General features: G+C 45.1%; 1 protein-coding gene and 1 non-coding gene across 3 annotated transcripts in view; both read right to left on the bottom strand.

Annotated features, from left to right (window-relative positions):
- Window positions 1-11,374, bottom strand: part of CBL (Cbl proto-oncogene) — an 83,858-nt gene that overhangs the window by 6,973 nt on the left and 65,511 nt on the right. The window contains exons 12-16 of one of the 2 annotated variants that reach the window (XM_035009124.1): window positions 9,601-9,695; window positions 2,515-2,655; window positions 2,055-2,155; window positions 1,186-1,368; window positions 273-810 (exon numbers count right to left, since the gene is read on the bottom strand). In XM_035009124.1, the coding sequence (XP_034865015.1) occupies window positions 770-810; window positions 1,186-1,368; window positions 2,055-2,155; window positions 2,515-2,655; window positions 9,601-9,695 (561 nt within the window). In that variant the 3' untranslated portion in view covers window positions 273-769. Of the gene's footprint in view, window positions 1-272; window positions 811-1,185; window positions 1,369-2,054; window positions 2,156-2,514; window positions 2,656-9,600; window positions 9,696-11,374 lie in introns of those variants that run through there. The other variant, XM_035009123.1, reaches the window with a different exon arrangement.
- LOC118013586 lies at window positions 10,200-10,329 on the bottom strand. The gene has a single exon (XR_004680069.1). It is a non-coding gene; the product is annotated as a small nucleolar RNA SNORA19 (small nucleolar RNA).

Genomic DNA, 11,374 nt, shown 5'->3' with positions numbered 1-11,374 from the left:
TTGCAGATCTGGGGGCAACCCTCCTTCAACGGCAGCAAGAACAACAGTGTGCCGGGCGCCTGGGTGGCTCAGTTGGCTAAGCGACTGCCTTCGGCTCAGGTCATGATCCCGGAGTCCTGGGATCGAGTCCCGCATCGGGCTCCCTGCTCGGCGGGGAGTCTGCTTCTCCCTCTGACCCTCCTCCCTCTCATGCTCTCTGTCTCTCATTCTCTCTCTCTCAAATAAATAAAATCTTAAAAAAAAAAAAAAAAAAGAAACATAAAAAAAGAACAACTGTGTGCCAGGATCAGGCTGACCTACTGTAACGGGGCCCCTGGGCTCTCAAAGGGCCAGGGTTTCAGCAGCTAGCCTCCTCCTCCTCCTCCTCCTCCTCCTGGCAGGAGCAGCCTTCTAAATATACCACACACCTGCTGCACGGACAGGAACACTGCTGTCCCCTGCGCAGACACCTGCGTCCGCGTCTTGCTTTACACACTTGGCAGCAAGTGTTCACGCACAGCAGTGCCTGGATGATTTAAAACGTTTCAGACGGGGCCAGAGAAGACACTAACCTTCTCTTTTGACAAAGGAGGAAAACAGAAGCAAGCCTGAGTGGCCATGGAGCCGCAGGAAGCGAGGCTGGGTGGGTGGGGCCACCGCCCATTTGGGCAACTGGATGCTGTCCAGCTTTCACCAGCTGTCCCGGGTGCGGGCCTCAGTTTCCAAAGGGACGGCCACCCCGGCTGCCGCGCTCCCAGGCAGCCACAGGTGCGAGGACAGCCCTGGACGGTCACGGCCACTCGGTGTGCCTTCCAGAGCCAGCACGCCGGCCTGGCAATGCGACAGGGCCCAAAGTCAGGAAGGCGTGCTCTGGACCACCAGGCGTCGTTACCAGCGTCCTACCACACACGCAGAAGCCCCAGAAGCCCCACCTGCCGCCAGCCAGGAGGAGCCAGGGCTTAAGTAACAACCTCTTTTCTATGTCTGGAGGAACCCCAAAGAATCAGACTCCGGGTTAACTTCCTAACTGGGACCTAGGGCCGGCTTTTCCTCCCATGGAGAAAGAGACTACCACCTGGTGACAAAGGCGCTGTCGCCAGGCCGTCAGCTCTGCTGTAGCGGAAACCAGGAGCCACGCCGCAACTCCTTGAGCATCCAGGGCTGCCCTCGCACCCTGCGCAAATGCACGGCGGCCTGGAGACTCACGTGTGGTGGGATCGCCTTCCAGAGACAACCAGCCGAACGAGGAGCTGGCGTTAGAGATGTCGGACAGGGTCCGGCGGGCCAGCACGGCTTGCACCGGCGGCTTAGGGACGTCGTAGCCGTCCTCCTCATTCTCTGATCCCTCGGGGCCGGCGCCCGCGTGGCCCGTGGCCAGATTCCCTTCACCTGTGGAGCGAAGCGTGTGCCATCACCATCTCCTTACACACCGCGTCCGCTAACGCAGCTCGAGGGAAACCCATTCATTCCCGCACGTACAGCCCCGAAGTTACCGACCGTCTAGCCCGGGCCCACCGCCAGGTGAGGCCCTGTGGGTGGCCATAAAAGGACAGAGAAAACGCAGTCTGTACCAGTCCCGCAGCTCTGCTTTCCCGGACAGGGCGAGAGCTACCCCCGCCAACGGGGACAGCCGCCGACGCAAAGGCTCAGCGCCATCTTACAGCATCCATTCAACAGCTCCATCGGCATCTCGCCTTGGAGGAGCAGCCAAAGGGCCTGTGTGTGCTGCCTTCTTGAACTTTCCCCTTGGGAAGCTAGCTGATATGGGAATGGAGTATTCACCACCCACACACACAAGAATTTCATCCATGCTAAAAAGCCAAGGAAATAAAAGGGAGCTACCAGCACGGCAGGCCCAGGCCCTATAGCCCAAGTGTCTCTAGGCCCTGGAAGGGTGAAGAGGCACAAAGGGAACTTGCTGTGGGAACGGGAAATAAGAGAGAGAGGAGAGGGTTTTGCTGCCCATGGATCAAAGATATTTTGCAAAGGAAATTATTTAGAGTTTCTGCTAAGATCAAGCTGTCTCATTCCTATGACACAGCAATGGTTTTCCAAGTGGCAGAATGGCTACTCACCGAAGGGGCCGCTCTCTGTGGCAGATGGCGTTGCCTGGGACTGAATATTATACATCGCTTCGTATGTACAGCTATCGATCGGCTGGTCACAATCACACACTCTGAACCAGAAGGAAGGGGCAGAGGATCTTCAGAAACAGAACTCTGTTACCTGCAAACTGATTAAGACTCATCTATTCTTCACTATTCCAGACCCAGAGTCTATCAAGAGGACACAATGCTCCTTTGCCAGGATCACTAACAAATGTCCCAAGACTGACTCTTCTAATAGATGCGTGTTTCCGAAATGACTGTGACAGTGAGGAAGCTAAGTGGAATTGCTTATAGCTGTAAGAGGCCAAACATCAGGGGCTACATACATCTTTCTGCTTTACTTCTGGCTGGATGACACTGCACACGCAGCAGCCAGGCAGGTGCGTGGCGTCACCCCAGTTCCCAGATGGGACTGTCCTGAGCCTACCGTGAACTCTGGGTTGTCTCCAAAGGCCGTTTCCCATCTGGCTTCGGCAGCCCTAGAGGTCTGGAAGAGGGGGTCATATACTCTGTGTCCTCCTCACTTTCACACTGCTCCCCAGGGGGCAGCTTTGGCACAGGAAGAGGCCTAGAAGAGGAAGAATAAAAGACAGAGAAAGAAAATGAAAACAACTAACAAGCTGCAAAACTTGCAAGTATGAAATGAGTGCCTTCAACCAGGGCACGACTCAAATCTGACAGAGCAGAAAGGATGCCACCTAGGGAACTGTTACTTCTCCCGGCCAAGAAAGGGCATTATTACAAAAGGCACGGATAGATTTCTGCTCTCAGCTGACCACAGATGCAGCTACATTGTCTGAGATGGGTTATACAGGCGCAGTACTTGATACTCGTTAGTCTCAGTCCCCAAAGAAGTCGGGAGTCCCCGTCCCAGGGCTGGAGCACCAGGTTCTCTCTCGCCGGCCTAAAGGAGCAGCGGTGGCTCTCGGACAGTATGCTGCCAAATCCCTATTCTAGAATCTACCTACAGTTTCAAAGAGTAGACAGCTTGTCAAAAGCTTTCTCATAGGTTATCTCATAGTATAAACACCTTTTCTCCTCGTCCGATATAAGAAACATCTGAAATAAAGAGATCAGGTCCTTGGTAGCTTAGCACCAAATCTGAGACCAGGCCTCCTATCTTGACTCCCGTGTCAGGGATCTTGCAGTTACACCCAGAGCTCTCACCCAGAAACTCTGGAACCAAAACCTCTCCTGCTACCCACCCCCTGAAACCAAACACAAAAACAACAAGAAAACAAAACAAATGCACAAATTAAGAAACACACACATGCGCACAGGCACACACACATTCACCCAACTGCTCCTGGGAATGTGAGCTAAAGCCAGTATCTCCTCCCTCCCTCTTTGTACTGTTTCTGTACATCCTGAACACTCTGTAACTAGAAGGAGCACCTACTGGGTTCGCCTGTGTTTACTCAATGTTTATTTTTCCCAGTTACAAAAGCAATAGCTGATTGATTGTAAGACCCTTAAATGCTACAGAAACCTAAAACAGACAGTCCCTATAATCTAACTTGAGATTTTTTTTTTCATGTCTTCATGTTAATTTGTGCACTGCATGCTGTGGTTTTGAGGTGGAAATGTATTAGTATCTACAATTTGCTCTGAAATGTGTCCAAAAAGATAGACTGATGGATGGATATAAGTACAGATAGAGGGGCGCCTGGCTTGCTCAGTCATGGAGCGTGCAACTCTTGATCTCAGGGTTGTAGGTTCAAGCCCCACATTGGGTGTAGAGTTTTTTTTGTTTTTTTTTTAAGATTTTGTTTATTTATTTGACAGACACAGCGAGAGAAAGAACACAAGCAGGGGGAGTGGGAGAGGGAGAAGCAGGCTTCCCGCCGAGCAGGGAGCCCAATGTGAGGCTCGATCCCAGGACACTGGGATCATGACCTGAGCCGAAGGCAGACACCTAATGACTGAGCCACCCAGGCGACCCCGGTGTAGAGATTAAAAAAAAAGTATAGCTAGAAATGTGTGATAAAACAAGGATAAGAAAATGCTAATAGTAGAAGCCAGGTGGGGAGTATATGGATGATCACTGTAAAAATCTGTCACCCTGACTCTATGCTTAAAACTTCTCGTAATAAATTATTCATGGGAAATACCTATAAAGATTAAGAAAAAATACCAAGTATTGGCGAAAACATAGGGAAATGGGTATTTTCTTATATAGTTTTAGAAATAAGAAATTAGTACAACTTTATCGGAGTGTAATTCACCAAAAAAAAAATTTTTTTTTTAAAGATTTTATTTATTTATTTGACAGAGAGAGACACAGCGAGAAACAGAACACAAGCAGGGAGACAGAGAACACAAGCAGGGGTGGTGGGAGAGGGAGAAGCAGGCTTCCTGCCGAGCAGGGAGCCCGATGCGGGGCTCGATCCCAGGACCCTGAGATCATGACCTGAGCCAAAGGCAGACGCTTAACGACTGAGCCACCCAGGCGCCCCTAATTCACCAAAAATATTTAACCAAACATGCATACCCTTGGACTCAGAAATTCCATTTCTAAGAATTTTCCCTAAGGAAATAATCAAGAATATTCACTATAGTATTATTTATGATACTGAAAAAATAGGTCACAACCTGTCAAATAATAATGTACTGAATAAAGGAACTTAAAAAAAAAAGATTTATTTATTTGAGAGAAAGAGAAGGAGAGAGAGAGAGAGTGAACATGTGCACATGGGGGCGGGGGGGGGGGCGGAGTTGAGGGACAGAGGGAGAATGAGAAGAATCCTCAAGCAGACTCTGTGCAGAGCTTGGAGCCTGATGTGGGGTTTGATCTCATGACCTGAGCCGAAACCAAGAGTCGGATGCCTGACCAAGTGCACCACCCAGGCGCGCCAATAGTTGGAAATTTCAATACCTCACCCACAATAATGGACAGAATCAGACAGAAGTAAGGAAACAGTACTTAAACAATATAATAAACCAATTAGACCTAATAAACATAAACAGAACACTCTACTCAACAGCATACATACACATTCTTCTCAAGTGCACAGGGACATTTTCTAGATAGACAATACATGAGGCCACAAATTTTAAGTCTGAATAGATTTTAAAAGATATACAAGGTATCTTCTCTGACCACAATGGCATGAAATTAGAAATCAGTAACAAAAGTAAAACTGAAAATTCCACAAAATTGTGAAAATCAAACAATACACTTTTAAACAGTCAATGGATCAAAGTAGAAACTACAAAAGAAATTAGAAAACACTTAGAGGTGAATACAAAAAACATAACGTACTAAATGGTTACATTAAAAATCAAAAAAGAGGGGCGCCTGGGTGGCTCAGTTGGTTAAGCATCTGCCTTCGGCTCAGGTCATGATTCCAGGTTCCTGGGATCGAGCCCCGCATCGGGCTCCCTGCTCAGCAGGAAGCCTGCTTCTCCCTCTCCCGCTCCCCCTGCTTGTGCTCTCTTTCTCTTTCTCTCTCTGTCAAATAAATAAATAAAATCTTAAAAAAAAAAAAAAAAAAGATCTCCTAACTTTCAACTTAAGGAACTAGAAAAAGAACCAACTAAACCCAACGCTAGTGGAAGGAAGGAAGCAATGAAGACTAGGGCAGAAGTAAATAAAATACAGAGAAAAAAACCCCACAACAGCAACAGAGAAAAATCAATGAAACCAAAAGTTAGTTCTTCAGAAAGATCAACAAAACTGACAAACTTTATCTAGATGGACTAAGAAAAAAGAGAGAAGACTCCAATTACTAAAACTCAGAAATTAAAGTGGAGACATTACTACCAATTCTACGGAAATAAAAAGGCTTTTAAGAGAGTACTATGAACAGTTACATGTCAAAACACTGTGTAATTTAAATGGACAAATTCCTAGAAACACAATACTTACCAAGACTAAATCACTGCAGAACGTGCCCTCTTTAATACCCATCAAAAAAAAAAAAAAAAAAAGACTAAATCACAAAAAATTGAAAATCTTAAAAGACTTACAGGAGATGGATTCAGTAATCAAAAATCTGCCAACAAAGAAAAGCCCTGTACCTGACAGCTTCACTGGTGAATGCTGCCATTTAATAAAAAATGAATACCAACTCTTTTTTTGGAAAGATTTTATTTACTTGAGAGAGAGAGAGAGAAAGCACGCACACAAGAGTGGAGGGAGGTGGGAGGAGGGAGAGGGAGAAGCAGGCTCCTCGCTGAAGAGGGGGATCACGACCTGAGCTGAAGGCAGACGCTTAACTCACTGAACCACCATTCGCCCCACAAATACCAATTCTTTTCAAATTGCTCCAAAAACCTGAAGAGGGAACACTTCCTAACTCATTCTTCGAGGATGGCACAATCATGACACAAAGCCAGACAAGGACACTACAAGGAAACAACAGACCAATATCCCTTATGAATACTGATACGAAAGTCCACAACAAAACCCCAGCAAAAAGAATTCAGCAGCATATAAGAAGAATTATACATCGTTATGTATCAGTGGGATTTATACCTGGAACACAAGGGTGGTTCAACATATGACAATTGATTAATATAAATATAACCACATCACGGGCGCCTGGGTGGCTCAGTTGGTTAAGCCACTGCCTTCGGCTCAGGTCATGATCCTGGAGTCCCGGGATCGAGTCCCGCATCGGGCTCCCCGCTCAGCAGGGAGTCTGCTTCTCCCTCTGACCCTCCCCCTTCTCATGCTCTCTCTCTCTCTCATTCTCTCTCAAATAAATAAATAAAATCTTTAAAAAATATATATATATAACCACATCAACAAAAGGTTTTAAAAACCCACACGATCATTTCAAGCGTTTGACAAAATTTAACACCCTTTTATGACAAAAACACTCAACTAAAATAGGAATAAAAGTACCTAAACATAACAAAAGCCATATATGAAACGCCCACAACAAGCATCACACTCAAGGGTGAAAGACTGAAAGCTTTTCCTGAAGGATGAGGAACAAGGCAAGGATGTCCACCACTTTCACCATTCCTACTCAAGACAGTACTGGAATTTCTTTTTTTTTTTAAGATTGTATTTATTTATTTGTCAGAGAGAGAGAGAGAGCACAAGCAGGGGGAGCGGCAGGCAGAGGGAGAAGCAGGCTCCCCGTTCAGCAAGGAGCCTGACACAGGACTAGATCCCAGGACCCTGGGATCATGACCTGAGCTGAAGGCAGATGCTTAACTGAGCCACCCAGGTGTCCCAGTACTGGAATTTCTAACCAGCTCAATTAGGCAAGAAAAAGAAATAAAAGGCATCCATATTGGAAAAGAAGAAAAATTATCTCCCTGTTTGTAGATGGTATGATCTCAAATGTAAAAAAGCCTAAAGATGCCACAAAAAGGGCATGGGAAACAGTATGATGGTGTCTCAAAAAATTAAAAATAGAATTACCCTGTGATCCAGGAATACTACTTCTGCGTATATATTCAAAAGAATTGCAAGTAGGGCCCCGAAGACAATCTGTTCACCCCTGTTCACAGCAGCATCATTGCAATAGCTAAAACGTGGAAGCAATCCAAGTGTCCATCCACTGATGAGTGGATAAGTAAAACGTGGTACAGCAGTCACCCTTTATCTGTAATTTTATTTTCTGTGGTTTTACTTACCCACAGTCAACTGTGGTCTGGAAGCAGATGATTCTCCTTCTGATGTATTATCAGAAGGTGAACAGTGGCCTAACACTATGTCCCAATACCTACGTCACTCCGCTCACTCCATCTTATCACATAGGCCTATCTCACATGAGCCCAAGAAGGGTGAGTACAATGTAGTATTCTGAGAAAGACCACATTCTTACAACTTTTATTATAACTGCTCTATTTTATTATTAGTTATTGTTAATTTCTTACTATGCCTAATTTATAAATTAAATTTTACCATGTATGTATGTATAGAAAAAAACATAGTGTACATAAAGGGTTCAGTACTACCCTTGGGTTTCAGGCATTCAGGGGGTCTTTTTTTTTTTTTTAATATATTTTTAAAGATTTTATTTAATTTGACAGAGAGAGACATAGCAAGAGAGGGAACACAAGCAGGGGGAGTGGGAGAGGGAGAAGCAGGCTCCCCGCTGAGCAGGGAGCCCGATACGGGGCTCGATCCCAGGACCCGGATCATGACCTGAGCCAAAGGCAGACGCTTAACGACTGAGCCACCAGGCGCCCCTTGTATATGTTTTTTAAAAGATTTTATTTATTTGACAGAGAGAGAGAGAGAGCACAGGTAGGCAGAGCAGCAGGCAGAGGGACAAAGAGAAGTAGGCTCCCTGCCAAGCAGAGAGCCTGATGCGGGGCTCGATCCCAGGACCCTGGGATCATGACCTGAGCCAAAGGCAGACGCCCAACGACTGAGCCACCCAGGCGCCCCTCAGGGGGTCTTGAAAGGTAGTCCATGCAGATAAGGGAGGGTACTACTGTATATACATACACTGGAACATCATTCTGCCTTAAAGAGGAAGGAAATTCTGCAATATTCTACAACATTGGTGAGAACATTATGGTAAGTAAATTAAACCAGTCACAAAAAGACAAATACTGTATGGTTTCACTTATGGGCAGTATTTAGAGTAGTCAAAATCCTGAAGACAAAGTGTAATGGTGGCTGCCAGGGGCTGGGCCAGGGAAGGACATGGAGCTACTGTTTAGTAGGTACGGAGTTTCAGTTTTACAAGATGAAGAGTTATGAGCATGGATGGTGGTGATGGTTGATATTGTGAATGTATTTAATATCACTGAACCTTACACTCATAAATATTAGTACGATGGTATATGTATATATTTTTAGAAAGGGAGAAACGGAGAGGGAGGAGGGTGGGAGCAGAGGGAGAGAGAGAATCCCAAGCAGGCTCGATGCCCAACATGGAGCCCAATGCAGGGCTCAATCCCACAACCCCAAGATCATGACCTGAGCTGAAATCAAGAGTCAGACGCTTAACTAACTGAGCCACCCAGGCGCCCCAAGATGGTATATTCGATGTGTATTTTATCATACATATACAGATACCTAAGAATTAAGAATTAAAATTAAAAATTATAAGAATGATTTTTTAAAGATTTTTATTTATTTAACAGAGACAGAGAGCACAAGTAGGCAGAACGGCAGAGGGAGAGGGAGAGGCAGGCTCTCCGCCGAGCAGGGAGCCCGATGTGGGGCTCGATCCCAGGACCCTGGGATCATGACCTGAGCTGAAGGCAGCTGCCCAACCGACTGAGCCACCCAGGCGCCCCTGTAAGAATGAATAAGAATTTTTTTTTTTTTTTTTTTTTACAAAAGTCAACAAAACTAAAACTGCTTCTTTGAGAAGATTAATAAAATTGTGAAGCCCAGTAAGGCTGATCTATGTACATGCACACAGAGAAAATAAGAAGAATGAGACCAAAACAGAAACTCTAATTTTGAACTGATCCAAACACAGATCGGTTTTTACTTTCTTCTTCATACTGCTCTGGGTTTTCTACGTTCTGAGTAAGCTGCTAATTGAATTGGCAGGAGCACATCCGCTCCACAAGACACAGCCTTAGGACTTACCTGGCAGCCAGAGAATAAATGGCATTGGCAGATGCAGAAGGTTTGATCTTGGGGTGCTCACACTCTGAACCTGCTAATGGGCTGTTATTCACATTCTGGAAAGAAAATTGGTGAGAAAGAACCTTCTTAACACAACTCAGTGACTCCTCTTACTTCTCCAACCTAGTCAAAATAACAAGAACAGTAATACAGACCCCGACCCCACTCTCAATGCCGTGCTTAGGGGTTATTACGTCTGACCAAAAGCAGAGCTGCTTTCAGGCGCTGAAAAAAGTTTAAATGTCAGGGTGAGGAAGACAGAGATCTAAAAAGAGCCAAGGAAATGGGGGTTTTTGTTTTGATTCTAGAAGATTTGAGGAAATTGGCTGTCTATGCAAATACCCTTTCTAGCTCTAAAAATCTATACCTATTTCTACAGTGAGGTCACCAGAAAGCCTGACCTAATTCATTCTCACGAATTAGACGGCCTATCATTCGATGCCACTTGTAAGTGACCATCCCCCTTCTCTTGCCACCAAGAAGTACCCAGTTCATGTAAGGGCCCCACCATATTCCTCAACTTCATGGCTCACAAGTTGGTCTCCCCGCCTTTTTTTTTCATTTGTCTGAAGGGGACTGGCAGCATTACTATGTAGTTACACTGCTAATTAACCTTCAACTATTTGTGTAGCACGTAAGAAAGAATACTGCTCACATACACAAGAGAAAGCAGGTCAATGAAATGTGCACTAGAGCATTCTCCTTCTTGCTTACTTAGCGCTATACTCTCCCCAACTCACCTGCCTCCCCTTCATCCTGGAAGGGTCTCCCTCAGAATCAGCACGGCTCGCTCTCACCAATGCTCCAGATCTTTGCTCAGAATTGTACCCCATCCCTCCACGTACCCCCACCCCAACTTTCCCGATATCCCTTTTTTTCCACTGTTTTTCTCCACAGCTCTCATCAGCATCCAATGCCCTTTGTTTTAACTTACCATGTTTGTCTTTACTCCACTAGAATGTAAATTTGTGAAGGTAGGATATTTTGTGGAGCACATACACAAATGAACCAATAAAAGAAAAATAAATCGCCCCACCCCCAGGTCTGGACCCCTTATCTCATGCTTATACAATGAACCGCTAACCTTTTTTCCAGCTATTCTCTTAGCAATCCACTTATTAGTAGATAATCTACTATTAGATTTATCTCTGTAAATCATTTTGCTCATGTCACTCCACTAATTTAAACCCTTCAAATGCTCACTTCCTACCAAATAAATTCAAATTCCTTTGGCCTTGATGGGATTTTCAAAATCCTCTAATCTAGTATTAATGCCCCTTTCTAGACCTCTTCTCTCCTCTGACATACAAAACTTCTGCTCCACTCAAATTAAACTACTTCTAGTTCCACAATGTACCTCAAGCATCTGTGTCATCGTACCTCTGACCTTAACACTATTCACTTTGGAAAGAACCCTTTGAATTCAGATGCCATTTGTTCCATAAAGCCCTCATGACTGCTCCACTTGGAAATAATCTCTCCTCTCTTTACAACTTAAACGCGTTCTGTTTCTAATACTCATTTATACTACATGAGTCCAGCCATATATACATATATACACAGGTACACACACATACCTACTGGGGTATTTACAAACATGCTTTATCTGCTCTGGTAATATACTTCTTGAGGGTATATACACGTCTGAGGGTAGGGATGTTTCATTGTCTCCGAATCCTGCACAAAACCTATCACAAAACTCTGACCCATTAAATGTCATCCAAAAATATCTGTT

The sequence above is a fragment of the Mirounga leonina genome, unplaced genomic scaffold (assembly GCF_011800145.1).
Source record: "Mirounga leonina isolate KUSES-001 unplaced genomic scaffold, KU_Mleo_1.0 Mir_153, whole genome shotgun sequence".
Taxonomy (NCBI): Eukaryota; Metazoa; Chordata; class Mammalia; order Carnivora; family Phocidae; genus Mirounga; species Mirounga leonina.
Note: the sequence above shows the minus strand (reverse complement) of the source record. Positions and strands in the feature narration are given on the sequence as shown.